Raw genomic sequence first — 26,586 nt, 5'->3', positions numbered from 1 at the left:
GGTTATTCCGGCTCAGAAATAATGGCTCACAATATAGTTTAGATGTTTGCTCTGCTAAAAATGCACTACCATGTAATTCCCCATTCGACACTCACAAACCACCCACATACCCCCTTCTGTACATTTACAGCTTTGTGAAATATTTATGGTTATTTTCATGAATCAAACATTTACAAGAAAAGGGACACCAAATGACACCTTTAAAAATAATCCACTTGAATGAATCCCTCTAAAGTTTGAAAGGCAAAACCATTTTAACTTCAGAAATAGAAAATGGAAAACAGTACATTGTACACACTAGAGTCAGCTTTTAATAATCAGCACTTATAGAACCCTATACAATTATTAAGAAGAAAAAAGAGAAAAGAAATACAAAGTAATATTCTACTGGCCTTGATAAAAAGTTCGACTAGGACAGCACTAGCTTCTAGGAATTAACTTGAGGGGCCTACTTACTCACCCAAGGGAGCCAGAAGGGAAAGTAAAAATATTGAGCTATCGATAGCTATCAATATTTTCCTCTCATCTAGGGTGGAGTCTCTTTTCCTACTAGAGCCTGGGGAGAGGCACAGGGAGAAACAGTTAAAATAGCCTGAGGTCAATCTTGTTTGAGGAGCGTTACTTCAGTTGTAGAAAAGCCTAGTCTACTACCTTATTCATTCACGTATTTATTAACCACTTACTATACATCACCATATTAAGAACTGACAGGTAGTCATGAACAAAGGAAACGTGGGTCGAGGACAAAGGCTTGCAATTTTTACTGTAAAGGACCAACCAGGAAACACCCAACCATTGTTGGCCATCTCACTACTCCAACTATTCAACTCTGGCGTTAAAGCACAGAAGCAGCCACAGACAATACATAAATTAATGAGCCCAGCTGTGTTCCAGTATAACTTTATTTATGAACATTAAAATTTGAATTTCATCTAATTTTCACTTGTCACAAAATAGTATTGTTTTGATTTATCAACCACGGAGGAAATGTAAAAACCATTCTTAGCTCACAGACAATTAAAAAAAAAAAAAAAAAAAAGAAAACAAGCAGTGGCCAGATTTGGCCTGAGAGTCAGTTTGCTAACCCCAGCTCTAGGAGAAAGGAAGCTGCCTGATTACAGAAAATAGAGACCTCCCTTCATTCACCAGAAACATCACAAGAAGATGCCACAGAACAACTGGATTCCAGGGTCCTGGCCAAACTGCATCTCCCTATTTTTTTTTCCTTTTTTCGGGGGGAGGGGTATTTGTTTTTATTTAAGTTCAATTTGGCAACACATAGTGTAACACTCAGTGCTCATCCCATTAAGTGCCCTCCTAAGTGCCAGTCACTCGGTTACCCCAACCCTCCGCCCACCCCCCCCCACTTCCATAACCCTTTGTTTTTTTCCCCAGAGTTAGGGGTCTCTCATGATTTGTCTCCCTCTCTAATTTTTCCCACTTGGTTCCCCTCCTGTCCCTTATAACCTCTTTCACTATTTCTTATATTCCCTATATGTGCATCTCCCTATTTTAAGATGGCTAAGAAGAGAGGCAGTCCTTGCCATGGCTCTGACAAAAGCTACTAAAAATATATAAAAATAAAAAAAAAAAATCTGAAGACTCATGTGACGCCATTAAATTCCACCTCAACTCTAGGAACTTTCTCTGTCCAGTGGGCCTAACAAAATCCTACAAACCAAGAACATAAGTTGGTCCTGATGCTTTCCAGGGAGGAAAAAAAGGCTAAAAGTGAAAAGTTTAATCACTATGGTGTTGGAATCACTGAGCACAAGGCACAGCTACTGAAGAACACTGCGAGGTCATCAGAAAGAGAACTGTCCCCTTAGACAGGCACCTACCAGGAGAAGTGAGAACAGTAATAGAAGTCTTCAGAGACTTCCAATTACTGCTTTTTAAAGCTTTCTTCCTTATAGCAGTTTCGTTAAATTATCCTCTTTATATGAAAACTTACCTTTGTGAGAGAAAGAAAACACTGCTTTAAAAAAGAATGAAATCTTGGAGTCATTATCTATCACAGTGATACTCTGCATTTGTGGTCTACAACTCTCTGGCTTTTCTTCAATCCAGCGTTACCTACTTCACAGCTCTGTGAATGAGGGGTGGGGGGGTGGGGGGCAAGGTGACCATCCCTAAGCCTCCTCTTCTAGTTCAGGAAGTGATTAATACTTTCCCTCAAAGGGCGGTCAGGGGGATAATGAGACAACAGAGATGGAGAGTGACATACAGGATATGAAACACCACGCAAATGTAGTAGGGAAGATTTGTTAACTTAGGGTTCTGAACAGGACCTAAGACACATATGACTGAGTAACTTTTCATTTTATCATAAGACCCAAAGGACATCTGAAACTCACCTGCTAACCGCGCGTCCAACATTCGTCATTGCCGATGTCATTATTTCTGTGGTCAGGCTCTCAACAAAGCTAATGCCATCTTGTCCGATTCCGCTATCAGCCGCCAAGCTGGTATTGCTCAGCTCTCTCTCTGCTTTTTCAATAGCTTCAGCAACTATCTTCTCAGCAAGCACTGTCTTCTTATCAAGACCAACATGAATTTGTGGGACATCAAGGTGACAAATTCTAGACTCCTGATGGATGTTGCTAAGTTTCGATACAGAAACTGGCTTACCGCTAGCAAATGAATCCAGTCTAGAAATGTGCTGAGATGAATTCCCAGTACAATCATGCAATTCTTTACGGTCACAGTATCTGCAAGCTTGACTTATGAGAGGTGACAACTTTTCCGCATAAGTGACCCTATCAGCTGCTTTCGTGGACTCAGACTCATGGAAAACTGCAGATCCTAAACTGAGCTCTAGCGTGTCATCCACTACTTTTTTAGCATACTGCTCTATAGCTTGAACAACATTCTCTCCATGACCATATCCATTTAAGTTGCCTGTACTGTGATAAAATCTGTGATTTTGTGAGGGAGGCTGAAGAGACTGAAGAAATTCTGGCTCAATGTGAGACTTGGTATCTTCATCACATCCAGACTTTTCATAAAGGCAAGAATCTGTTAAGGATTTTGGCAAGCCAACCGTAGACGTTGTCAGCTCTTTTTTGACATCTCTTGTTATGCTGTGAGCTAGAGAGGTTGAAAAATTATACAGTTCAGAGGACTCATTTTTATATGTATCCCGCGTCCATTCACAGGTTTGATTTTTACAAAGGTAACCTCCATTTCTTTTGCTTTGTCGTTCTTTATCTACTTCTTGGTGGTGTTCTTTATTTAGGAATATTAATAGTTCGTTCTTGGTTTTTACCTGTGAGCTTTGCAGGGGAAACATTTTTGAGCTGCACTTCATTTTGGTTGTCTTGGCAGCTTCTTGTAATCCTGATTTAACAGATCGATAAGCAAGTCTATTGGCATACTGGTCCATTATTAACTCACGATTGCCGCCTTCCTGTTTTAGCACTTGGATAATATGACCCGCATACTCGTCTGTCACGCTTTCACAGCTGGGATACTTATACGTCAGACCAGACATAAAAGGATTTGGTGGTAACGAAAGAATGAATGGATCTCCTTCTCGTGGGTATGCTACAGCCTCCATTTCCAACTTCTCTTCTGATCTATCATCTCGGCCACCATCAACGTAACAACTATTCTTCCTTTGCCTGAAAGGCATACAACTTCTAACTTTTGCTATTTTCTCAGCTTCTGTAATGACTTCTGCCGCCATATCACCTGCAAAATTGCATAACGTTTGTAAATTTTCCTCTGAGCAATTTAAAACAGCAGGTGACACACTTCTTTGACTTTGTGCATTTAAGCAAGGGCTTTTAACCCTGGGTTCTTGAATGACTTTATTATCTAAATGGGAAGCTGCCATTTCCGTTGCGAGAGAAATGATGTGGGTAGCTAATGATTCTGCAAATTGAACTTTTTTCCCTGGGTGCTCAGACTTTACATCCACTTCTGGGTGCTCTTCGTCTTCACTACTTTCAACCTCTTCTGAAAGAGATCGCATGAGTTTCAACATGAACTCTTCTTTTTCTATAGTATTTTGTTCATTTTCAGACAAACTACCAACAGACGAGTTGTGAGGTGTAGAGGGTGGCGTAGCAGGTGCAAATTCTTTTGCTAATTCCCCCTTGAGCTTTTTGGTTAACTTCTTAATATCCCATTCAGAACTAGCCTGGGATGGCACTAGAGGAGTGGATGGAGGAGTGCCAGGTATTACATTTCCATCTCTAATTTTCTGTTTATCTTCCACATGCAAACCATCTACACATGTAAGCACTGTGGAGGACAAAGTATGTGAATGAGGAAAAGGGTGTTCTTGCCCAAAAGACAAGGGCTCAAGTGCTGTATTATTCAAATTATGCTTTTTCACAGATTTGTCCTTAGCAACTTCCTTCAAATCAGGTTTCTGACCTACAATTGTTGGACAAGGTGGTAGTGTCTCTAAAGAAAATCCGTGAGCTGATGAACCTTTACATTCTGGAACATAATCCTTTCCTACTGAAAGCAAACAGTGGGTTAAGTGATCTTGAGGATCAGGAAATTTGGGGAATTGTGACTCTTCTCTGGGAATAGGCAAGCCTTCCTTGTGTTCAGCACTTTTATCTACATTTGGAAGCACTGATTTGCTTTTATCTATGGAATGTTTAAGAATAGATTTAGATAACTGATCAGCAAACATGTCCTTATTGCTAGCTTCGCTCAGTTGCAGTGTTGCTTGGTCAGAGTGAAAAGCAAAGGGTTTTCCCTTTACTGCTGTAGTTACACAATCTGTGTGTTCATCAACTGTGTTCGTGCCTTTGAATGATGTCATTGACTCCAGCGTTTCATTTACAATCGTATGCACCATTGCTGTAGAAAAGTTGCTAATAATCACAGGATCACTTGGTAATTTTGAAGAGCTTTGCATTTCAATATCATCATTAGTTGGTTTAAAATCTTTCTGGCTACCTGGATTGTGGTCTGAGGGTAAACAAATATTTCTGAGACATGCTACTTCCTCTTCTTTGTTTTTTGTGGTAACACGTGTCTGGATAGAATCACCATTCAAATTATTACCATCAGATGACTGAAGAGACTTTGCCTGATATGTATTAGATGAAATATGATATGGGAGAAGGGCATTTCCCGCCAAGGGCACTGGTATAGAAGTAACAACTCCAGAAGTACAAAACAAGGCCTGCTGTACTGTGTATTCCTTTTTATATTCCTGCATGGGTCTTGTTGCCATAACTGTCTGATTGTTAAAAGCAGGGGAAAACGTGGAGGTCTGTGTCAATGGCACTAAATTTTCTGTGCTCGCACACTTTAGGTTATCTGTAGAAACACTAACCGCTGCCTTGGTTGTGAATGTCACATCAACTTGTGAAAGCTCAATAAACGCTTCCTGTATTACAGACTCAGATAAGTCTTTTGCATATGACTTTACTACTCTATCTTCACAGTCCAACGACCAACACTGTGGAGACGTGGGTGTTGGGGGATACGAAAACTGACACACTTCCATGATGCCTTCAAAAACAAGCTCTTCGGCAAGATCTGCAGCAAACCTAGCAACTGTGTTTGTGAATATCTGCTTCTTTACATACTGTAAATCCTGTAAAGCATTTGATAAAGCTTCGCTCACCAAAAAATTAGCCAGACTGCTAATGGCACGTTCTCTCAGTGAAAATGCACACTGCCTTCTCAGTTCATTAAATGCCATCTGAAAAATGGACGATGTCAATTTGATGGCTAAATGGCACAATGCATTGGTACATGAAGAGACTCCTTTCTGTAAGTCTTTAAATGCACTGCCGAAACTTTTTTCCACAAGATCTGATGCAAATTTCTGAATACTGTCTTTAATCATCAAGGATGTATTTTTAGATTTATTTTTTTGATCAAGGCTTCCATTCTTAAGAGCTATGGTTTTATTTCCTCCCTTTTTAATACTATGAATATTTGAGGTTGCATGAGTGTGCTGGGTATGAAGAACTGAGCCCAGTACCTCACATGAAATGCTATTTGCATAATCCTCATAGGTGTAATAAACAGAATCATGATTTTCATGAATCTTATCTCCACCAGTATCTGTTTGGCAAAAACATTCAGCAGGAGTACAGCCTCCAAGAGGACTAAAGGCAGAAGATCGAATAGGGCTAAACAAACCACTGTCTTCCCCTGACGCCTTCACTGGGCGAGGTGAATCCGGGGCATCACACAGGTTACTATAAGGGGATTCCGGTTTACGAGGAGTTGGCTTTCTAACATTAGCTGGGAGAGCTGGACGATCAAACTTGAATTTTTGAGGATTCATAGTAGTGGTTACAGAGCAAGATTTTTCATGTTTGTGTCCTTTCTTTTGCGATGGCTTCCCTAGGACAGGATCTTTTGGAAATGAACAAGAAGCCTCTAAAGTTTGTTCTAGTTCATCAAACTGATCAAAACTATCAAAAAATTCACTTACTTCTGAGTCTGAATCTTCTATATCATCTTTCATCACAGGAATTTTAGGTAACTCAAGTTTTGCTTTTAAACTTTTCTGATAACCCTCTTCATCCAAGAAAATAACAGGACTTGGACTTGAGCATTCAGATTCAGAGGAGTAGGCAGGGGAAGAAGAAAATAATGTTTTCTGTGCATCACTACCTTTATCTGAAGCATTAGATGACCTGTAGAAACTCTTTTGGATCCAAGGCTCAGAAATTAACGTGGTGACTGAAGTTTTCACAGAAGGTAGTTCTTTATGTCCCAGCACATTTATTAAGGAAGCTGAAGGGTTAGCCAATGACTTCTGCCTCCCAGAACTAACCAGAATCCTTAAATCATGGGTTTCTAAATGGTGACCAGAAGAAGTCTGTGAAGCAGCATCACACTGGCTCTTTAGTGCAGTAATATTTATTCCTATAGGAAAAGAATAAAATGAACAGAATCTTTTAAAAATTAGTTTATATCAATGGAAATAAGTAGACTTCAAGCGTGAAATATATATTTGTAGCTTAACTGTCTTCTACACTATGTGTAACACCAGATTCATCCCAAATCACACTTGAGAGCAAATACACCTTTTACTAAAATAATTTCATTTTACCTCGCATCTAGAAATACTTGGTCTACGAAATGCTTAGCTCCTTGTCACACGTGTTAGAAACACTAATATGATCCCTCTACCAGCTAACTCTTCTCAAATTTTAACCCAGGCATGGTCCAAACACTTAATGTAATGAAGTAAACAGTGCTTGAACAGTACTACCCGTAACAGATAGCAAATGGAAATAGCACAACTAAAGAGCAGATAACAATGCACTTAGGAATCACAAGAAAATTTTTTGCAGAATCAAAAAGAAAGTTAGAATGTTTAAATTGTATCAAATATCAAGATGAATTTCAATTAATAAGTCAGCCCAAAAACTAGTAAAACTGAATGTTAAACTTTTATTTTTTCATGAAAAAGTCTAGTAAAGAACAAACCATCATTATACGGCTTTGAGGCCTCTTCTTCCTCTAAGTGCTCAAAAGCAGTGACAAAGTCATCCTCTATGGAAGACACAGACTGGTTGGTGTCATCATCATCGTCTTCCTTAGCAGTCTCAAGTTGGTGCTTCTGATGCAAATATGTGTCCAGGGTGTATCTTATACCAGTAGCATATTTACTTAGGAGACTAAAGATAAAATCAATTCTGAGTCTTGGTAATGTAGGTGACACTCTCATGACGCAGAGCATTCCAGAATGCTGACTCTTGGAGAAGATGAAAGATGATAAAAAATCATTTTATTTTCAAAATGTATTATACACACAAAGCATATTATCTGCAAGCGAAGCCTAGAAAAAACACAATCTCAGGGAAAAACAGAAATGTGTGTATCCTGAAAGGCTCCCCAATTTTGTATTGTTAACTCTTCCTTCTTTCTCTACAACATTTCTCACTTCTCAATCTTTCTTTCTCCCAATCTTTTTCTCATCGGTACTCAAATTCGACCCATTCTAGATCCTTAAATAATATTACAGAACTTACTACCCATATCTTTGGCAATCACACTTTCCTATATTAGCATACATCGCCAAGAGTTTCCTTGTTCATTAACCTAGCTCACCAACCACGCTGTAAACTGGTAGAGGGCAGGAAGCAAGTTCTATTCTATTTTTACCCCATTTTCCAGTAGCTTCTAGCATGATACCACCTGCCCTCCTATTGTAAAAGAATCTTCCCCTCCTTTTACCTAAATTTCCCTAGTATTATAATACAATTTTATAATAACGTTTACAGCTGGTTAAAAATATGAATCATCAGATTTTTTCCCCATACACATTATCTTAAAAAATGCAAATATTGACAAATGACTTAGTCAAGAGCTGGAAATTAAATATAATAGCTAATCACCTCTTGTAATCCTAGTAAATAAAGTAAATATAAATGAAGAACATAATTAAAGAAATGAGGCAACCAGTTCTACTTTTATCTGTACACCTCATAATGAACATAGTAGACTTTTATACTTGGAATAAGTAATCCAAACTTTTTTTTTTTTTTTGTAATCCAAACTTTAAACCTACTAATTCACTTTTTAGAAGGTAAAACATGCAAAGCATTTTTCTTTGATGCATTATCAACAAGGTAATACTAAAAGAACTAAACGCTATTATAATACTAACTACCTGTCTGAAATGGTAACATTTTTATTTATAAATAAAAAAACATATCTTCAGATATCAACTTTATACTAAATTCTTTTAACAGAAAATGAGTTAAAGTAATTTCTCCAAAACACTGAACACAATATATAAATTTGGAATTGGCCATAAAGGGGAGGAAAGTTCCTGTAGTATTTATAAAAAGACAGAAATCCAAGAAATCGAGAAATAAATTTTCAGAAAAAAAACGAATATGTACTTACGTATCATTTGGGGAACTTCGCACATGAAAAATCTAATTTAAAGCTATGGCCAAAATTATCCTATCTTTCAGTGATTTCAAAGCCTCCTGAGTTATGTTACTGACTAATCATATTTCCTTGAGATACCAGGAAAAAAACAAAAAGAAATTTCATCCAAGCATTTAAAAGTTTAATACTCTTCATCAAATGTCTTTATAAAATTTGCCCTGAAAAACACATTAGAAAGGATATATAAAAATTACCTGATTTAGAGGACCACTGTTTGTATCTGATGATTTACTTATATCCTTCATACAAATGATTTCATTTTCATTTAGACTGCAGAAGTGCAATGAATTCAGAAGATCTGGAAGTTCCACAGAAACTGCAGCTAAATCCTAATTTAAAACAGTAATACAATAAATAACACTTTTGTTAAGATTCCTATAATGTGGGCTTTATCCAAAAACTGCAAGGTCTACTGGTTAATACATTTTCCAGTTCAAAAGAGTTAACATATGTAGTTTATCTTACACAATTTTTTAAACTCAAAAATAAACTGTACTAAAATATTTTTTAAAAAAATTAAAAATATATATACAAAAAATTAAAAAATATATTTTAATACCTATTTCTATAGCCTTTTAAATATTGACATCAAGTGCAAAAGCATTTTTACAGAGTACCTCATGCATCCATGACAATTAGGTTTTTAATACTTTTTAGCTACAAATGTCAACCTGCAATCTTCAGGTTAACCATGGGTTATTTCCTACATATAAGGATTCTTACCAATGGCCGGTGTTTCTTAGAGCTTAAGTTTTATGTTTGTTAAATACCAATCTATTTTTCTGGTATTGTAAAATACCAATCTATCTTTCTAGACTCTGAATAAAAATTTTATGAAGATATTAAGGAAAGGAAAAGAGATTTCCTTTTTTTTATCATTTGCCCTTTTTATGTAAATTCTTTACCCAGGGAAAGAGTTATGAATGTCTTTGACCCCTCGTAGAATACATTCCTTTATAAACATGACTTTACCAGTAACTCTTAAAGAGGAAGTAGAGAAAGAGAAAAATACTTTGGAACACTTCTCTTTTCAGCCTTACGTTCTCAGGAGTATGTCTTCTGTTGTGCTTTCTGTCTAAATAGTTTCCTTCAGGCAAGGGCATAAGGGAGACACACAGCAGACTATTCATTGATAGGCATTATTCATAAAAAAGTGAACAGTATTACTTCGTCCACTGGGAGACGCTTTACCACAAAAGTAAACCCATGGCAATCACAAATATTAAGCAGCAGCACAAGGTGTAAAAACAAAACAAAACAAAGTATGCCTATCACATCTATACAAGTTTCAACCAATACATAGCTGTGAAGCTTTCCTTTGCTGATTATAATCTCAACTACCAGCCTCTCTGTAAACACCTGCATAGATCAGGCTAAAATTTTTGCACTGGTTAATCATTACTTTTTACAAATTTCACCTTTTAAATTTTATTCTAGCTCAATTAAAAACATAATAATCTGATAAAGTCAGATTAGAAAGACTATTCAAATTAAAAAACAAGTTTCACTTTCTACGTTACGCTGCACAGAATGGAGGAAAAGTTAGCCTGCGGTTTGCAACTTTCTCAGATAAATTACTTTTGTGGTCTCCTAACTTTACTTTCTGTAACAAGAATACTCTGAAAATGCTAAAAGTGAAAATGCCCAAAGCACACTCAAAAGGTGATCTCAAAATGTCTTTTAGCTTTAAATAGGAATGATAACAGATGAATTTAAGTAAATTTTGGGCTCTTAAATAAGGCAAATTTCATGGCCTCAAAATTTGTCCCAAATAATCTCTCATGGTCTTTTCCAGTTCAATAAATTGACTATACCTGTATATGAGCAGCATCTGTTTCTTCATTAAAACCTAGAAATGTAACCTGAATAAAAAAGGAATAAAGCTCCATTAACTTGAGTTAAGTCTTACTGCAATTAGATTGACAGAGCTGAGATATAAAAAAAAACACACACAAAAAAAACATTAAAATGCTCAGTTATATACAAATGTTGAAGCATACCTGAAACCGCTATGTTCCATGTCAATTATACCTCACTTAAAAATTTTTTAAAAACCACTATGTTCCATGTCAATTATACCTCACTTAAAAATTTTTAAAATCCTGTCTTTGACAAAATGATAAGTTTTTTCAAAGATCATCACAAAGCTTTTTCACCAAAGACACGGTTCCATAATGTAGTTCTTCAACCTTCCCCACATCCACTGCATTACCAAGTTCCATCAATTCTACTCCACAAATGTATCTCCCATACATGTTCCTCTCTCCACTTCCCCTGCCACCCTTCTCATCTGCACTACTACAGTCCTGTCCCACCTGGTCTTGATAATAATCATGTCACTCCCTTGGCAAACCTTTCCATGCTTCCCACTGCCAAGTCCTAACTGAGGCCCCCAGGCTCTGGGTTAGCTAGTGCTTTCAACCTTCCCACACTTTCATTCATATACATGGGCCCCCTTTCTGGGTCTAGAGCATGCCCAGCATGTTCTTGCCTAAGAGCTATGCAATAACACCCCCTCAACCTGGATCTCTATTGGTTGGATGTTTCCATACCTTGCTCCTCCTTACTCTTCAAGATCCAACTTAAATGTTAACCCCTAAGAAAGGCCTTCCCTGGGGAGGTCCCCAAAACTCCTTATTGACTCCCTGTGATACTATCACTTATTCCTTCAAAATGCTTACATAGTGATTTCTCTGCAGAAGTTTATATAAATTAAATTTCTAAAGAATATCTAATGCCAGGGCGTCCGAGTGGCTCAGTTGGTGGGGCGTCTGCCTTTGACTCAGGTCATGATCCTGGAGTCCCAGGAATGAGCCCTGCATCAGGCTCCCTGTTCAGTGGAGAGTCTGCTTCTCCCTCTCCCCTGGCTCATGCTCTCTTTCTCCCTCAAATAAAGTCTTTAAAAAGATATATTTAACGGCATGAGAAAAGGTCACATTACTAAGTAAAAAGGACAAGTTACAGAAAAAATGATACAAGGTATGCACCCAATTCCAACCTTATTTATTTTTAAAAACATACATGTGAAAAACAGTACTGGAAGGGAATACACCAAAATGTAAGTAGTGTTTAATTCTAGATGGAATTATAAGTGATCTTATTTTTTTTCCTTTGTTCACCATGGTTTTTTTCCAATTCATAAGATTAATGATAGGCATTTTCTTTTTTATGCTTGTAGTATTTAATTTTCTATAAGCATCATGTACTACTTTTATAATCCCAAAAAAGTATTTTTAAAAAATTTACATTCCCTTTATGTCTTTGATATCATAGAAAAGAAAAGAAAAATTCCATTTGAAGTCAGCATGGTAAACTGTCAACTAAGCAAGTACTGTGACTAAAAATATAAATACTTTAATGACAGCAATATGGACAATCAATTCTCAAGAATTAAGGGAAAGCAGCATAGTTATGACATAAAGCGACACTCAGTCTCTTTCTGATGACTCACAAACAAGTCAGAATATTGTATTACCCCAGGATCGTTATCCTGATTAATTATGGTTATCACTTCCTAAAAGTGCTACAGCCAATTTCCAGGTTTCTAGGTAAACTGTGAGGCTCTAGGAGCCAGGCTCCCCATCTGCAAAACTTAAGCCGTACAACTCCACTTCCACAGTCGTGAGGGTTAATCAGAAAACATGGAGGAAAGTGCCTTGCACATCACAGACATGCAATAACAAAGACACACAAAAATGAACTTCCTTCCTTTCTTGGAAAAAATACTTTGAGATACGCACACCCTCAAATGAGACAGAATTCCTTCTATTCTTTCAAGTTTCCTTTTACTGAATACAAAAGAGAAAATAAGCTGACATGGGTTTTGAAGATGCCAGCAGTCTTATACTTCCCATTGATTGAGGAATGCCTCGCCAAGGAATGTGGGCTCAGAAAGGCTCTACGTAAGCAGCTGGAGAGACACAAGCTGGAAAACTGTGTGAGGGCAGAAGGACACAGGAGACTTGCCACACTTGGCAACAACTGAGGACATTAAGAGAAGCTCAGCTTGACTAAAGTAAAGCAGAAGGGAATAACAGAGAAGATAAAGTCAAGAGCCCTGGAAATTAGCTGACACAGAAGGAAAAGGCTCAAGTCAGAGAACACAAGAGGCCTAAAAGGTATGCTCACCACCATCCTACGGAACTACTTCAAATATAGTTTCTCAAGGATGTTAAAGAAAATCCTTCCCCAAAATAAGAACAATCAAGACTTTTATATTAGATCCTTGGTTTCAAAACAAATTTTCTTTTTTAACTAATATACTTACCACTTCTGAACTTGAACAACCTAATACCTTACTTCTCTTATTTCAAGACATGAATGTGTTGCTAGACTGTTTATACTGCAGGAAAAAATTTACTTCTTTTCATAGTAGTTAAGTCCAAACAAAGACTGGAAACATTGATGTAGCAAAAGCAGGTGAGCAAATAGTGTATCTTGAGTAATAAATACATGAATTTCAAAACAAATTTATCACTACTGTTTCATTTTGTATCAAAGTACTGAACTTAAATAATCAAGGAAGCTAACAATAACCAAAAAATAAATATGAGAATAGTATATATTTCATGTTCCAGAGCAGAAAATTTTAGCATTGAAGTATGAATTACTGCATATAGCAGGAATCAACTAATACTGTGCTATATGTCCAGTGAGTGTTTAACAATGCCAATGCACAGAATTAAATATGCTCATTATAACACACTATGATAATTATGTCAGCTGATATTTAAAACAGATACTTCTCACACATGAATTAATATGTAGAGATTTTAGGCAACTTAAAAATAGATGATGCAGCTTTACAAGGAAGCGTGAAAATACATTGTGTTTAAGAAAAGATACATAAAGTATTAGGTCAAACCTCAGTCAAATTGGCATGTTCATCCTGCTTTAAACAATCCTCTGCTGATATAGTGCATAGTTCCTTCTCACTCTGTAATAAAGACTTGACAGACTGGAACACATCTTCACTGAAGCTCTGAAAATAAAAGATATTCTTAACTTATTTAATTCTGAGACAGGGTAAAAGATCCTACAGATATTCTATTTTTAAATGTAGGGTCACTAACTCTCCAATTAATATTCATTTGGCACCTGTGGATACCTACGGACCTCAACTGAGCTGAGAGGACGAACCAACAAAAGGCTTAATCAAGTAGAGTCCCACGTACTCAAAACACATACCATTGCCCAGCCATTTGATCTCCTGGAAGCTCATAAGGCCCCCATTCTGGGTTCACTCACTTGCACCCCACACTAAAACCCAACAGAGCGCATACCTGATTCCCAAGTCACTGGCAGAACAGAAGCGACAATTACATAGGGAGTAAGGTAATGTGGATGCTATAAAAAGGCATGCTAACAAAAGTGATTACTCTCATAATGAAGCTGGAGATGGAAAAAAAGATAATAACTTGAGCTAAGGCTTTCAGGGGTCCTAAAGCATCCATGATAAAATGAGGGAGGGGGAGAGGTCACAAATACAAAGGAACAGAGGGAGGAAAAAATTACATAAAGAAAACAATAGGTATTATAGTCAGAGAGAGAAAGAACATTAATTTCATTCTACCTTATTCTCCTTCTGCTGATTTACTGATCTGCTCTTCTATTAGAAATGTCCTTACTCCCTAATCTTTCCCTGTAGAAATCCTACCCAGCCCAAGACCTGTGAAGATTTTCCCACCCCTTCATCAAAATAAATGTATTATCTGCACACTGAGAGCATTTAATCCATATCACAACATATTATCATGAGTGTTTTCATTTTTAATGGTAGGAAATAAACCAAATTATTGAGGTCAGAGACTCTGTTTTACTCAATTTGTTTCCTCAGATTTCAGTACCTCACATACTATATGAACTCAATAAATGTTTGCTAATTTTAATAAATAAGAAATTAGTGGAAATCTTTGGTTTAAAAGACAAGATCCATATGAAACCAAAGCAATAAAGAAAAAAATCTAATATCAAATATGAATATGAATTACCAATATTAACTCATGATTCTTTAAGCATATGTACTGCATTTTTCTACTAAACCATCACAGAAGCAATGACCCTCAGTAGTAATGAGCACACCCAGGACAAAGACATTGGTTTTTAAATATCATTTGCCAATAAAAAGAACTAGAGCTCTTGGGAAAATGGCTGGTTCCAGGCTAGAGGCAGAGAAAGTATGACATGCAGGGGGGGACATCTTAATTGTGACAGGAACCAAGTACGTGCTCAGGGACTAAACAAGCTGTTTCAAAAGAACACAGAAGCAACAGGTGAGTGGGATTAAGAGTACATTTACTATGATGAGCACTGAGTAATGTAAAGAATTGTTGAATCACTATACTGTATGGCTGAAACTAATATAACACTGGTAATTATACTGGAATTAAAATTTAAGAAAAGGAAAAGGAAAGGAAAAGGAAAAGGAAAGGCAACCTGAAGGATTTCCACTAGTCAAATTTAGGAATCTTACAACGGGATGTTTTTTTAAATCTCTGAATCCATTAAAAGGGACAGATAAAACAATAAGGGATGGGGGAAAAACACATAATTTACCTAAGAATGCTAGATGACAAATATGGACAGAATGACAAAATTTTTAAATGCTATTTGTAAATCCCAATGTAATTACTGATCTAGGGAAAGATTATCAATGTATCCTATCACAGGGTTAAAAGCTACTCACACTCTCAGCATCACCCTACAGATTACTTGTTAATTGTACCAGTTATAAAGGATACATATCTTTATATTGGAAATATCTGGTGATACTGGGGGGAAACCAAAGAGACACAACACCCAAATAAAGTGCAAATCTTGACTGGAACCTAGATGAAGAGCAAAGTATAAAGTAAGATATTTGAGACAATTAGGGAAATTTGTATATGGACCGCATGCTAGATGAGGTCATTGAATTAATTTTTTCAGGGGTAGTAATGATGCTGATATTCTTAAGAAATGTCTGCAGCCTACTCTCACATGGTTTCAAAAGGGAAGCGTGGAGAGGGATGTGTGCACATGTGTGCACATGCACATGTGTGTTCTATACACAGATAGAATGGGTACTGCAAAATGTTAATAGAGGGTGAACTTAAGTGAAAGGTATGTACAGTGTTCATTGTACTGGTTTCCTTCCTCAACTTTTCTGTGGGCTTAAAAATATTCTGAATTTTAAATGATTCTGTTTTCATTAGTGACGGAAGTTTTTAAGCTAGGATACAAACAACTCAAAAAAAAAAAAGAAAAAAGAAAAAAAAACATGAAATCTGAACCTAAACTACTGATGTAAACTCATGACACTGAAGGAGATATGGATACCAATCCTAGTACCCAGAGTACTTGGTTTCTAAAAACTAGAAAGGGTTCTTTGGAGAAATAGCCAATTCCAAGTCTGAGGAAAGGAAAGTAGAAGGTGAAACTGGGTTAATCTGTTATCCCAGGAAATAGGGAAACAATCAAAGAATTAAGAGCCTAACACAACAGGACATAGGCCCCAGCTTAGAGGGGACCATGTCTGAGTCCCCTTGAGCAAATTAAATGAATAAATGACCATAAATAAATAAAAGATTGTAAAATACAGAATTTTTAAAATCCATGAATCCAGAGCAATACAAATTGAATGAATGAATGGAAATAAGCTCATTTGCCTATTCCACCAAATCACTAACCTGAAAACTGGTAATTCAAGGGCATTTACCCTATCTTTATAGGAGATACTATAGTTCATTTAAGATTAATGGGGGAAAGCTTTTCTTTAAGAATTCTAGGTAATAAATATAAAAGGAATGATAACATTAGGAAAATCATCATTTTGTAGGTTCTAAGAAATAAAAGATTCAGGAAACAGTCATTAGGAATACCAAAAATATTAGACAAAAAGTTGTTGGGGAAAAAACAAGATATATGCACACTGCCAAGTATCATAGATAACTAGAAAATGGAAAATACACTTTTAAAATGGAGTGCAGGCAACATTACTACTTTCATCAACTGATCAATTTTTACATCACTGATCACAGGGAAACCTGAAATTCTGTCCTCACATCACCTACAACTATTCTTGCCAAAAATGTTTAACCCAAATCTAATCAAGCTTTGACATCTAACTTCTAGAGTCTATGAAACACAGAAGAGAGAGGAATAAGTTAAATACCACAGATCTAGTATGCAGGACATCACACAAGATACTAGCCTGATCTGCTCAGGTCATCAGTCTTGAGGGACACCTGGGTGACTCAGTGGTTGAGCATTAGCCTTTGGCTTGGGTTGTGATCCTTGGGTCCTGGGATCAAGTCCCACATCAAGCTCTCCACAGGGAGCCTGCTTCTCCCTCTCCTTGTGTCTCTGCCTCTCTCTCACTCGTTCTCTCTCTCTCTCATAAATAAATAAATAAAATATTTTTTTTTAAAAAAAGTCATTCTTGAATTTTAATAAATAAATAAAAGAGGAGAAACTCTCAGACCAAAAATAACAAAAATAAGTCATAAGCATCAAGTGCAACTCAAGGCCTAGGAGCCTAGACTAAATCCAAAATGGGAGTGTGGCTGGGGGTGGGGAAGACTGCAAAAAGACATTTTAAGAGTAATAAAGGAAGTCTGAGTACATCTGGGTATCAGACATTAGGGAATTGTACTTAATTTTCTTGAATGTGATATAATTTCATTATTGTCATGTGGTAACTGTATTATTGTTATATGGGGAGGATACGATAATCCCTGGGAGAAGCATGCTCAAGTATTCAAGGAGTGAAGAGATATTAAGACTGTAACTTTCAAGTACTTCTGCCAGAAAGTAAACATGTGTGCGTGCACACATGCACACACAGAGCAAATAAAATACAGTTGATCTTTGAACACCACAGATTAGAACTGCATGGGTGCACTTCCATGTGGATTTTTTTTTTTTCAATAAACAGTTCACTTCTGTAAATGTATTTTCTCTTCCTTATGATTTTAATAACATTACCTTTTGTCTAGAATTTATTGTTAAGAATACAGAATATAAGACATATACGAAATATGTGTCAGTTGGCTGTTTAAGTTATGGATAAGACTTCCAATCAACTGTAGGCTCTTAGAGGTAAAGTTCTGGGGGAGCCAAAACTTGTACATGGATCTTTGACTGCATAGGGGGTTGGCATTCGTAACCCCTATGTTGTTCAAAGGTCAACTGTATTAACAACTGTCAAGTATAGGTGGTCGGCCTGCAAGTTTAGGTGTGCTAAGGTTTTAGCTCTTCCGTATGCTTGAAATTTTTCACAATAAAATGTTAGGAAAAAAGAGATCAAAAAATGGAACGATAACCAAATTGTCTTAAGAGGAAGAGAGAGCGTTCCTCCTCAGACTAGAAAAAAAATCAGGGAATCGTATTTAATTTGCTCACTACTGATTATCCAATACCTAATACAGGACCTAGCATACAATAAATACTCCAATTTAGGACACCGGGGTGGTTCAGTGGTTGAGCGTCTGCCTTCTGGTCAGGTCGTGATCCAGGCATCCCGTGTTCAAGTCCCACATCGGGCTCCCCATGGGGAGCCTGCTTCTCCCTCTGCCTGTGTCTCTACCTCTCTCTCTGTGTCTCTCATGAATAAATAAAAATTTTAAAATAAATAAATATTCAAATTTATAGTTACTGAATTGAGTAAATGGTAATATTTTGGGGCAAAGGTACTTAAGAAAATTTATACCTGATGCTTACATTGCAAAAGATGGAAGACCTTGAGAACACAGAAGGCAGAAAACTATCTGTTGAGAAGAAATGGGGAGGCATTGTGATCTTTGGGAAATAAGGCTGATTGACTTCCTATCTCTATATTCATATATGCCAATCTTTGCAAGATTTGAATATTACTAATTACAACACAGATTTATTTAAAACAATACCATATAGCTGCTTAACAAGATTTTTAAAAATGGTCAACATTTTTATTTAAAACTATCATTTAAAGGAATCTAATACAGTGAACTTACTTTTCTGACAGATGCTCGAGTCTTCATGTGACTGTTTCTCAAAGTCTGGAAGGTCGCCATAACTATATTGCTGTTGTATGTGTAATCAATGAAGAATTAATCCATTTAACACCTAAAGAAAATATATTAAAGAAAAACAACTAATTTACTAATTTTAGTGATTCAGGCAAGCATTCTCTCCTAAAATAACTTCTTTAAATTCAGTCACTTAAAAAAAATAAAAACATAAATATCTGATATATAAAAAATTATGATAAAGCAGTCTGCCCTTATCTATTCAATCTCACTGCCTTTGTGTTTTGGTTTTTAGCAAATAAGAAAATATTTGAAAGTCTTAATAAGGAAAGTTTGGAAAACCTTTTAAAAATCTGAAATAGCGAAATATCACAAAAGAATCCCGGCCTTCTTGCCTCCCAAAAGTCAGTCTAACCCTATAGCCACTGTGGATATGTAAATGCTCTACTCCGTATTTCTTGGGCAGAAATATTTGATAATATACAAATGAGAATATGAAATAAAATCAAACAAAATACATATCAAATAAAATCCCATAAACAAACTCCTTACTTAGGAATCTTAACAGTATGCCAATGAGTTCAAAAAACATCCAAGTTAAATGATTAAGAGTACCTACCACATGCACATGTACACACGTGTGCACGCATGCCTGCACACACATCTTGGAAGAAACTCTAAAACTAAGGACTTAAACTTTTTATCAACGTTTTAAGAAAGTACCTTTGAAAGCTTAAATCAACTTGGGCATTAAGTGCTCAATATTCACATCGAATCACAGTACCTTGGTCCATCTAAAATCTACTTGTGCTCGATGCTATGGATAGAGGGGAGAACAAAGTAATATAGCTCTCCTGGGTTCAGAGACTTGGAAGGGAAGTATTTTATTATAGTAAAGAATGAAAGAAGGAACTGAATTCTAAATCATAAATAATTTAAAAATTTGAATGAATAAAATTTAAGAAATGATTAGTTTCAAACTGGCTTTACCAAGAATTAACCCCATTGAGGTTTTAAGACATCTGATTAATATAAATTTATACTATAAGAGATATACATGCAAAACCAAATATCAACCTAGTTTCCATCAGAATGGCAAAGAAATTAAATGCTGGTGGAGTTCTAATTTCATATGCTTTCGCTGTGAGAGAAAACCAAAATGTGTATGCATGTGCGCACACACCTGCACCTCCCTCTAGAGATTTCTAGATTCTAATTTTTAAGAAACAATTATGATGATATTCTCTTCTTAACTAGAATTAATCCTAATGGTTTCCTTAACAATAGAATTTGATTAATGACTAGAATTGAAGCAGGATTGTGAGAAAGGCAAGGGAGGTCCCAAAAGCACAAGATAAAGAACAATATACCAGGACTCAGAGTACCATTTATGTCCCTATTCTACCTCTCATTAGCTTTTTTTCCTCTATGTAAATTGCAATATCTCTGGATGTGCTTCCTTAGTGTACATATTAATTTATTTTTGGAGAAGTTTACCGTAAGAATCAAATGGAAAATAATGTATAAGACGTACTTTGGAAACTATAAATCATAGGTAAAAGAAAAACTAAAATATTTACTTATGGACCAAAATGATCAAGAGGGCCTAATTCCCAAAACAAGGTATAAATATAAAAGCCTCTATGGCCAAAGCAAGACAATAATCCTTTTATTTTGCCCAGGCCAACTCACTCTCCTTTTTCCCCCACAGAGCTCCCTTCAACTGCCAGAAACCAACCCTCAGTAGCAAAGGGATTTGCCTTAAACGCCACATAAAGCATATAAAATAGGAAGGCCTACACAAGGGTTCTAGAAAAACAAAATTCTCGAACTTGGCACCTGAGTCAAGTAGCACCTTTCTAGTGGGCAACTGTGTAATACACATCAAAACTCTGAAAATATTCCTATGCTATATATAAAACAATAATCCTCTTCTGGGAAGTTATCATCAAAGAAAGCAATGATCCTGAAGCATCTTACCATGCCCCCAAGCGCTTTGCTAAGAGATTCAGGTGAACATCTCATTTAATCCTTAGGACTGATAGAACAGATAGAACAGTACTCCAGGTTTACCATGAGACAAACAGGCCAGGGGAAGTTAAGCGACTCATGCAGGCCCACACAGTAAGCAGCAGAGCTGAGGTTCAAATCTCAACCTTCAAACTCCAGACTCTGAACACTCCTCTAGACTGTGTAAAGGACTGAAAAGCTGTTCCTCGTTCATCACACTTTATGTTAGAGACAAAGAAAAAGTCCTTGAGATGCCAGAAACAGGAGAGTGACTGAATAACGCAGATGTGTTCCCACATGATGCAATTGCACTAGAAACAACACCGAAGGACAGAGGAGCAGCACACAAAGCACCTTCACTCTCTCTGACTCCTGAAACTGGGGGGTAAGAGGCAGGCAACAGCAATCACCTTTGCAGCTACTAACCAAAGTCAACATGAGGAAAGATTATACACTAAAGAAAAGTTTATACACTAAAGAAAAAAAAAGCTCACCAATTATCTAGATGAGCCGCTCACCGGAAGAAGATGCTGTGACAAGCCATACCTGAGGCACAAGAAACAGTGGCAAGGAAGCTGGGGGAGGCCAAGGTGCTCTGAGACAACATCCTGCCAGGATTTGACACCTCTAGTTACCCCACTGCTCTACCTACAACACTCCTGAATAGCAGACCTAGATAGAACACTCTCTTCACAGTTCAGCACTAAAGCAAATGGAATCCAACCTTCAAAGAGACCTATGAAGGAACACAAGATAAAAAAAAAATAAAAAGAAATATATTAAAGAAAGAAAAAAAATCTAGACAAATATAATCATGCCACCCAAAACCCATATTATCTATTTTCAGAATGGAACCTCAGAATTTATATAAATAAAAAGGAAACTACATTTAGTTCTGTATCTTCACTCATTTTCTGAAGCCTATTTTTTTAAAAAAAAGATTTTATTTATTTATGAGAGGCAGAGACACAGGCAGAGGGAGAAGCAGGCTCCCCACAAGGAGCCTGATGTGGGCCTCGATTCCGGATCCTGGGATCACGGCCTGAGCCAAAGGCAGCCACTCAATTGCTGAGCCACCCAGGCATCCCTCTGAACCTTATTCTATCACTTTGCATTTAACTTAACACATAAGTAAAATATTATCTCACAAAGGGAAAAATCTATCAGAGAATAATCTTTGCGACAGTCCATTCAAGTGAATCTAACACGAGATGATATGACTCATACTTCTGGTAAAGCATATCTTTGGAAATGAAGCAAAGATAAATGGGAGAGAAAGAACAAGAGAGCAGGGTTTCTTCACCATCTTATGTAATTAGAATGTAGTTTTAGACATTTCATAAGAGGGCCAAAACCACAGTATTTTCCCCTGAACACCTCTGGGTTTTGATAATAAACTTTCCACTGAATGCTTTTTTGATTTGTGCCCTATTATGGTAAATAAACAAGAGTACTAAGCAGGGGATAACTGTGTTTTTCTGCAGCCAAAGAAATTTAAGTGAATCAAGATCATTCTCTTCAAAGCATATCAGAGACAGAAAGTACAGACAGATGAAGCAAGCAACTGAAAAGCAAGCTGCTAGAGCTCAGTAAAGATACAGGATAGAAAAGCAATACCATGAAATAGGGGCACTTGGGTGGCTTGGTCAGTTAAGCACCTGCCTTCAGCTCGGGTCATGATCTCAGGGTCCTGGGATCCAGCCCCGTACTGTGCTCCCGCTCAGCGGGCAATCTGCTTGTCCCTCTCCCTCTGCCCCCCCCCACCCTCCCACTGGTCCACGCACATGCTCTCTCTCAAATACGTAAATAAAATCTTTAAAAATAAATAATAAATTCAAAAATAAAAACAATACCATAAAATAAATGAAATCCCCTTAGTAGCAACCAAAAAGTGGAATGGATATTGCTATAAACACTGGAACGCCAACGGAGTCTTAAGAAACATCACAGAATAAAAACAGATGAAAGCATTAGAGAAACAATTATAGGGAGTAGAGAAAACAGACATATGGAACACTCTGAATAAATTACACTTATCTTGGATCCTGTGATTTCCTTTCTTAAAATTTATCCTACATACACACTTGCACAAAATTCATGAAGATATGTGGAAAAGAATGTTCACTAAAACAAACAAAAAAAAAAACTAAAAATAATCTAGAAGTCCATCAATTCAAACAAATCATACTACATTTGTAGGACTGATTATTACCAGCTGCTGGAAAGTTAGATTAATACACACTGATGTGACAACATGACCATAATATATTAAGGTAAAGAGCAAGTTGCAGAACAGTGTAAACAGTAGGTGCTACTTGTCATTAAAAAATAATTAACATACACATGCAACTCTGTGTGTATATATGCACCTGTCTAGGATGTAATGGATATAGACTAAACTCATGACAGTCATCATTCATGACAACTGGGACTTTTTTAATGTTACGAAATGTCATATAACTATAATATGGGAAGATGATATGTTAAGTAAAAGACAAGTTTGCACGTGTTCACAGTATCTCATTTTTTGCGTAAAATCTGTATGACTGCACAGATATATATGCAATGTGAAAAAGAACATCTACTAAATGGGTATAAACGTGTTCACCTGGGTAGATACAATTATGTGTTTTCTTTTTCTGGATGTGCATAAGTTCTTTCATAATCAGAAAACAGGTATTTCCAAGTCTTTCCTCCTCTCCTCCGGCCTAAGAAATTTTAAAGTTGACATCTATTTCCTGACCTTTTTACAGCGTGAGTTACCTAGCTAAGGAGTCTCTGAAACACCTTCTTTGTCTCTGTCCTATCTTGACTCTCTTCCTAAGCACTGGTTCTCAAACTTCAGTGCACATGTGGATCAGCTTATTTCTAACACCCGCCCTCACCCCTGAAGATCAAGACTCAGATCTACATGGACCCTGAAATCTGTATCTTTAACGAGTACCCTCTGTAACTTCTAATTGAGAAACAGTTCTCCATCTCTCTGGTCACTACACTAGTCTCCTTCCCTAAATTTTTTCGCCACTTGTTTCTCAAATGCTAACATTTCTAATCTCCATCCTTGTCCTTTATGGTACTCATTCTATCTAGTTTTCCAAGGATATTTAACCTCTACCTTTGGTTTTAACTATGCAAATAACTCCCTAATGTCTTATCTCCAGTTCAGCTCCTGCACCTGAGTTTCAGTCCCTTGTTTCAATTTTTTAGACTCTTCTGACTAAATATCCCAGTTACTCCAATATTGGTATGTCAAAATTTGAATAAAACTTTCTAAACAATCTTTTTCTGTATTCCATTAGTAAGAGCCAGTAAACCAAATGAGCCAGCAGGCCAAAGTGGAAACTTCCCTCAATCCCTACACAGTACTACATCTAATCAATCACCAAATCCTGACCTGGCTCCCTTCTAAACTTCCCGCCAGTCTACTCTCTCACCAGCTGAACTACTCCCTCTTTAGGCATCGGTTCAAGGACCTTCCTGCTTGAGGAAGATCTGGCTTATCTCATCTGCCCCTCTTTGCCCAAAAAGTAGCCACCTCCTTTATGTTCCCAAAGTGATTTGTCCTTTACTCCTCTGGTGCCACTATTTGCATGCTTCCTTCCTTTTGTGAATTCCTCGAGGATAAAAATGTTTTACTATATCTGTATTCTAACATGAAAGGTATTCAAACATCTGCTGGGTTAATAAATAAAAAGTCTTTAGAAAGGAAAGTATACCTTTAAATGTTTGTATGGGTACTTCTACACTTTATGAAAGTATTAAAGTACCCAATAATTTCTAATTTTATAATATTTGGTAATATATTTATAATAAATGCTCCAAAAACGTGTTGGCCAAGTTCCGAATGGCCAAGTGTTAAAAATTAATGTTTTGTTAAATATAAATACAACAAAGCAGGGCAGAACGTCTGAAACCTGAGTTTTAAGACATTAGACAACAGGTAACCCAGGCCTATGACCGCTGAAAGAAGGGAAACACAAGTTGCCTGCTATCTCTAGGTCACAGCATGGAGAGAAGAAAGCTAAGCAGTCTCGCAGTCTCACCAACTTGCAGAGACAGAGATGAGAGTCTGGGAAGGCCAAGGTGGCTAGAATTTGCAGGGTAGTGCACTGGAGAGAGAGCTCACAAAGAATGAAAGCATCAGAGTTGCAGATGGGTTCTTTTAGGGTCCTTGGTCAACTACTGATCTGTGCCGAGTATCAGAGGTAGGGGAAAGAACTACCTACTAAAGAGCAGCAGGCCAAACAATATCTCCAGTCAGGCAGAGTAGATATGTCAGGCAATGGATGGCCTCCTGAGAAGAAAATTATCTCAGTTGGGGAACTAAGTCAGCGCCAGACCAGAGGCTGACCTGTAGTCACCCTAATAAAGCTTAAAAGCAAGCCTCAAAACAATCCAACAGATTCCAAATAACCTGTGAACCCCAACTAAATCCAACAACTCTTAAAAAAAAATCAAGCAAGCAACAGCATAAAACTCAATGGCTAGCACACAGTCAAAAATTACCAGTGGAAGAGAAAAATGTGACCTATAACTGGGAAGAAAAAAGTCATTAAGTACAGATCCAGAAATGACAAAGATGATATAATGAACATAAAAGATATTAAAATTATATTACAAATATGTTCCATATACTCAAGAAAGGAGAGGAAAACATGGTCACAAGGAGAGAAACAGAAAATTTAAGAGATCCAAACCAAACTTCTAGAGATAAAAACAAGTCTAAAATAAAAAGCATACTGGGTACAATCAACAGCTGATTAGAGAACTGCAAGGGAACGTGAATTTAAAGACATAGCAATAGAAGCTCCAAAATGAAGCACAGAAAGCAGAAATCCACACACAAAGCAGCATAAGTGATTTACTGTAAATAGTCACCTGAATCCCCAAGAATGTGGGGGACAGGATCAGTATAGGAAGACAAAATGGCTCAAAATTTCCCAAAGTTGATGAAAACCATAAACTGAAAGATGCAAGGGAAATCAACAAACCTTAAGAAAAATAAACAAAAAGAAAATCACACCAAGGCACATCATAATCCAGTTTCTGAAAACTGGTGATAGAAAAATCTGAAAAGCAATGAGAGAAAAGTATATATTACATATAGGGGAACAAAGAAAGACGGCAGACTTTTTGTCAGAAACTATGCTGAGCCATAAATATGACAACTGAGCAACATCTAAAAAAAAAATGTTAACAGTCAGTTGAAGGTTCAGCTCTTGATTTCAGCTCAGATCATGATCTCAGGATCCTAGGATTGAGTCCCACATTGGGCTCTGTGCTCAGCAGGGAATGTGCTTTAGAATCTCTCTTTCCATCTTCCACTGCCCCTCCCTATGCTCACATACATGTTCTGTCTCAAATAAACAAGTACATCTTTTAAAAAAAAAATTGTCAACTGACATATCCATACCCAATATAAGTATCTTCCAAAAATTAAAGCAGAATAAGTTTATTTGAAGGGAAAAAACATTGTGAGAATTCATCACCAGCCAACCATTACTAGAATAACAGGCAAAAGAAAAACAATACCAGATGGAAGTTTCATCTAAACAAGGAATTTAGAATGCCTGAAAGGGTGAATATGAGGGTAATATAAAAGATATTTTATAGAGATACTTTCTCCTTGTTTAATCTTTTTAAAAAATAACTTTTTAAGCTAAAAGTAATAACAATGTAATGGGGTTTACAACAG

General features: G+C 36.8%; 1 protein-coding gene across 4 annotated transcripts in view; it reads right to left on the bottom strand.

Moving 5' to 3' along the window:
• AKAP11 (A-kinase anchoring protein 11) overlaps positions 1-26,586 on the bottom strand; it is a 48,762-nt gene that overhangs the window by 16,586 nt on the left and 5,590 nt on the right. For all 4 annotated transcript variants that reach the window (XM_077855538.1, XM_077855537.1, XM_077855540.1 and 1 more), the window contains exons 2-7: positions 18,867-18,978; positions 13,760-13,876; positions 10,710-10,757; positions 9,090-9,224; positions 7,423-7,690; positions 2,358-6,855 (exon numbers count right to left, since the gene is read on the bottom strand). In XM_077855538.1, coding sequence (XP_077711664.1) covers positions 2,358-6,855; positions 7,423-7,690; positions 9,090-9,224; positions 10,710-10,757; positions 13,760-13,876; positions 18,867-18,926 — 5,126 coding nt within the window. In that variant the 5' untranslated portion in view covers positions 18,927-18,978. The remainder of the gene's footprint in view (positions 1-2,357; positions 6,856-7,422; positions 7,691-9,089; positions 9,225-10,709; positions 10,758-13,759; positions 13,877-18,866; positions 18,979-26,586) is intronic.

Source organism: Canis aureus, chromosome 17, assembly GCF_053574225.1.
Source record: "Canis aureus isolate CA01 chromosome 17, VMU_Caureus_v.1.0, whole genome shotgun sequence".
Lineage (NCBI taxonomy): Eukaryota > Metazoa > Chordata > Mammalia > Carnivora > Canidae > Canis > Canis aureus.
The sequence above is the reverse complement of the archived record's forward strand: the minus strand, read 5'-3'. Positions and strand labels throughout refer to the sequence as shown.